Source organism: Mus caroli, chromosome 7 (assembly GCF_900094665.2).
Source record: "Mus caroli chromosome 7, CAROLI_EIJ_v1.1, whole genome shotgun sequence".
In the NCBI taxonomy this organism is placed as follows: domain Eukaryota; kingdom Metazoa; phylum Chordata; class Mammalia; order Rodentia; family Muridae; genus Mus; species Mus caroli.
In genome coordinates, this window is record NC_034576.1 from 106557832 (window position 1) to 106561827 (window position 3996).

Genomic DNA, 3996 nt, shown 5'->3' on the forward strand with positions numbered 1-3996 from the left:
AAAAAAAAAAAAGAGTACCCCCAAAGCTCGTGTCTCTAGCTGCATAAGGCAAAAGATGGCCTAGTTGGCCATCATTGGGAAGAGAGGCCCCTTGGTCTAGCAAACTTTTTATGGCCCAGTACATGGGAACACCAGGGCCAAGAAGTGGGAGTGAGTTGGTAGGGGAGCAGGGTGGGGGGAGGGTATAGGGGACTTTTGGGATAGTGTTTGAAATGTAAATGAAGAAAATATCTAATAAAAATTTTTTAAAAAACAAAAGAAAAGTAGAGTAGAAAAATGAGAGATTTGAGACTGAGAGGAAGTCATTCAATCATCATTCTCAGGGAAATTAAAAGAGATTAATGATCAACAAGAATGTAGATGAAGTAATTAATAAGGGAAACTATCTGATTCTGAGGGAGTTACTCCTTTAAAGCTACTGCTAACTACACATGTATTTTAAAATGTTACTCATTACTATGAGAAATTTCTACAAAGAGGGTGCATTTTATTGATATGATGAATGTAGACCAAGCTAGTAAGGCAGCTGAAGCAGGAGAATCAATCTGAGAAATGTAGCAAGGCAGGCATGTATCTCAACATAAAAGACATACACTTCAACACACACACACACACACACACATACATACAATACTGTATCTCCACATGGTAAGACATAAAATATTTAAGTTTCATTTTATATTGGGGTGCATTTTCTAGAGATGGATCAAGTCTGTAAGTTTATTTAAAAAATCAATACTGAGTGATTGTCCCTCTTTTCAATACCCATTGATTAAGTTCTTTAAAACAATAATTTTAAAAGTACATTATTTTATCATATCCTAAATTGAATCACCCTATATACTACATGTACTTTGTAACACAAACTTTCCTATAATTTTAATTCTTTTATTCATATGCTGAACATATAATTATATACAATTTAAATATACAATATATTAGTTAAATATTAAACTTTATCTAAATTTCAATATTAGTAAAAATGAGCTTTTTAGTGTAACTCACATAAAATAATGTTTATCTCTTCTTACAGGCCAGATGGAAATCATACTATATGAAAGAGTTATGCATAATTCTAGTGAGTATGTTTGTGTGTGAGAGACAAAGATTTGAGATAATATATCTTGACCAAACTCTTTCAGAGAAACAATATAATTCCCATTAATACAATAATTCTATGTTAAGAAATCAAAGGTGATGTAAGATTTTAATAAAGAAAATAAGGGAACACCATATAATTTTCATTTTAAAAAGAAGGAAATGAAACATGAATTTTTAAATAAATTATGATGTGACCTGTTTTTCGATGCCAGAGCTTATTGCTGTGAATCCTAGCCATGCTGCTGCTAACATATGGCATCTGGTATCAAGAAACCTAATAGCAATGTCAATTCGGAAAAAAAAGTTTTTAAAATCCCAAGTCAAAAAAGGGTCTCAAAAGACAACTCCGTGCAGTCAGGACAAACATCCTCTGAACCAAGACTGTAGAATATTATCCAGATCAAATCTTGGTCCCCACAAGGATTTTGTGAAGCCTTCGACGAATCTCCTTAGTTTTGATGGAATAAATAACAGGGTTGAGCACTGGAGGCACAAACAGATAAACAAGTGATAGGAGTGTATGCACATACTTTGGCGCATGCCTCACATAGCGAGCAGCCATGGACACACCTACCATGGGCACATAGAAAATAAGCACAGCACACAGATGTGACACACACGTGTTCAGTGTCTTCAGCCTTTCTTCCCGGGAGGCAATAGCAAGCACAGAGCGAAGTATGAGAACATAAGAGAGGAGAATGAGTGCAGAATCCAGCCCAAAGGTAGAGATGACTATGAACAAGCCAAATATATTATTAATGGTAATATCCCCACAGGGCAGGCGAATCATGTCTGGATGCAGACAGTAGGCATGGGAAAGCACATTAGCCTTGCAGAAGGGCAACCTCTTCAGAAGGAAAGGTAATGGGAAAATCATGCAGAAACTTCGAAAGAAAACACATACACCCATCCACATCACGTGGGCATCAGTGAGCACTGTGGAATAGCGCAGTGGGTTACAGATGGCTACATAGCGATCAAAGCTCATGGCCAACAGAATCCCAGACTCCATGAAAGAGAAAAGATGGATAAAGAACATTTGGGACATACAAGAGTTAAAACTGATCTCTCTTAAGTGAAAGCAAAACACACCCAAGACTGTGGCCAGTGTGGAGAAAGACACACCAAGGTCATTGAGAGACAGCAGAGACAGGAAGTAGTACATGGGCTGGTGAAGACTCTCTTCCTCCTTGATGATGAACAGGATCAGAGCATTGCCCACTATGGAGACAGTGTAGAGGACACCAAGAAGCAGGAACAACCAGTGCTGAGAGGTCTCCATCCCTGGCAGTCCTGTCAAGATGAAGGGAGGCAACCCAGAGCTGTTGTGGGCTTCACCTCCCATTCTGGAACTTCTTCTAAGATGCTCAGACCTCTGTCCTATAAAGAAAACAAACACACATTTTCATGCATGGCCTGAGTCCAATATTATTTCTTTTTTATATCTATGTAGCCCTCCATTTTAGAAAGTTGGGTTCCAATAGTACTCAACACTGCTTCTCATTGCACAAAGATTTCTGAAGCTGTGGCACTGGACTTACCTGGAAATAAACATCCCCGCCCCCTTCTCGCCTGTGTCTACTGTTTTTTCTTACCTTTAAGGCTGTGAACTCTGTCAGTATTTTGGAACTAGTCTTTTCTATTACCAGCATAAAACTCTATTAGTCCCAAAATCTTCAATTATTACAGCCTCTTTGATGCAAATTACTTACTCATCAGATCACAATCGTTTCTTCTATCTATAATGTGAGGGAACTGAACTTCTACAGTCTAAACTCCTTAGACCTATAGACCATAGCTTCCATTCTTTCATCCAGATGTGAGATAAATGGCCATAAAGATATATATCCAAGGTAGATGTGGTAGTTCATAGCTGTCATGGTCATTTAGAGGCTGAGACTGGGAGACTGAAAGTCCTGGGAATTATTAAAACTTCTGGCAAGACCTTATATTTAAAACTATTCCTCCATAGTGAAAACCACTCAGGAAGTCACTGACTATGCTTGCTTTTACTCCATCCCTTGCTACCTCTTTCTAAAATTTCTACTCATTCGGCTAATGACTGCTCTTCTCCATGAACATTAGAATTTAATGAATGTAAATTCTTTGCAATTTTGTTCATAATCAACTTTTAATTAATTCCTTAAATCTATGGAATTAATAATCACTTCTCTAAGCAACAATATTGCCTTCACACGTAAAGTTCACCTTTTTAATGACCTCATCATTACACCCAAGGTGAAGACTCAATCACAATATCTACACACCTTTTCCATTGTTAACTATGTTAACACTAGATAAAATTACTGACCCAAATTGCTTCTTTGAGCACTTCTTTCTATCATTCCAACTGCAGCCTATGCCTCAGAACCAAGATACCACATTACTTGTCCATGATAGCTACCCTTTCAAATCTCAGTGTGAAGAAAAACTCATTTTATGGATTTTTTTCTTATCAGAGGGTACCATCTTCTGTGACACATAGCAGATTATTATAAGCAGTGCTATCTCCCCTCCCCTCAGACGCTCCTTTATGAATACTTCTCTGCTAATGCTTCTATTCTTCTTTTCCTAAACTCTAGAATTTTTGTAGAAAAACTATGGGGAGTGGATATTGTAGTCATGGAGTCTAGAATCATAATACAGTCTCATGGTATATACTTTCCAAGAAAGTAATGTCTGATGCAGAAAGCAGATGATGTTTTCTTGGACCAAAGACAACAGACAGAAAGCAGAGCCAAAGATGATGAAGAAAGCATGCAAAAAAGAAAAACAAAAATGGAAAGACAAGGGGGCAGAGAAAAAATTAAAAAGAATAGAGGAGAGGAGTGGGATGGAAAGGGGAGGGGAGGAGAGGAGAAGAGAGGAGAGGAGAGGAGAGGAGAGGAGAGGAGA

At 37.7% G+C, this 3996-nt stretch overlaps 1 protein-coding gene across 1 annotated transcript; it reads right to left on the reverse strand.

Annotated features, from left to right (window-relative positions):
* Window positions 1-1500: 1500 nt before the first annotated feature.
* LOC110298866 (olfactory receptor 51I2-like) lies at window positions 1501-2446 on the reverse strand. Its single transcript, XM_021168389.1, has one exon. The coding sequence runs from the start codon at window positions 2444-2446 to the stop codon at window positions 1502-1504; it is 945 nt and encodes a 314-aa protein (XP_021024048.1). The 3' UTR covers window position 1501.
* Window positions 2447-3996: the final 1550 nt, after the last annotated feature.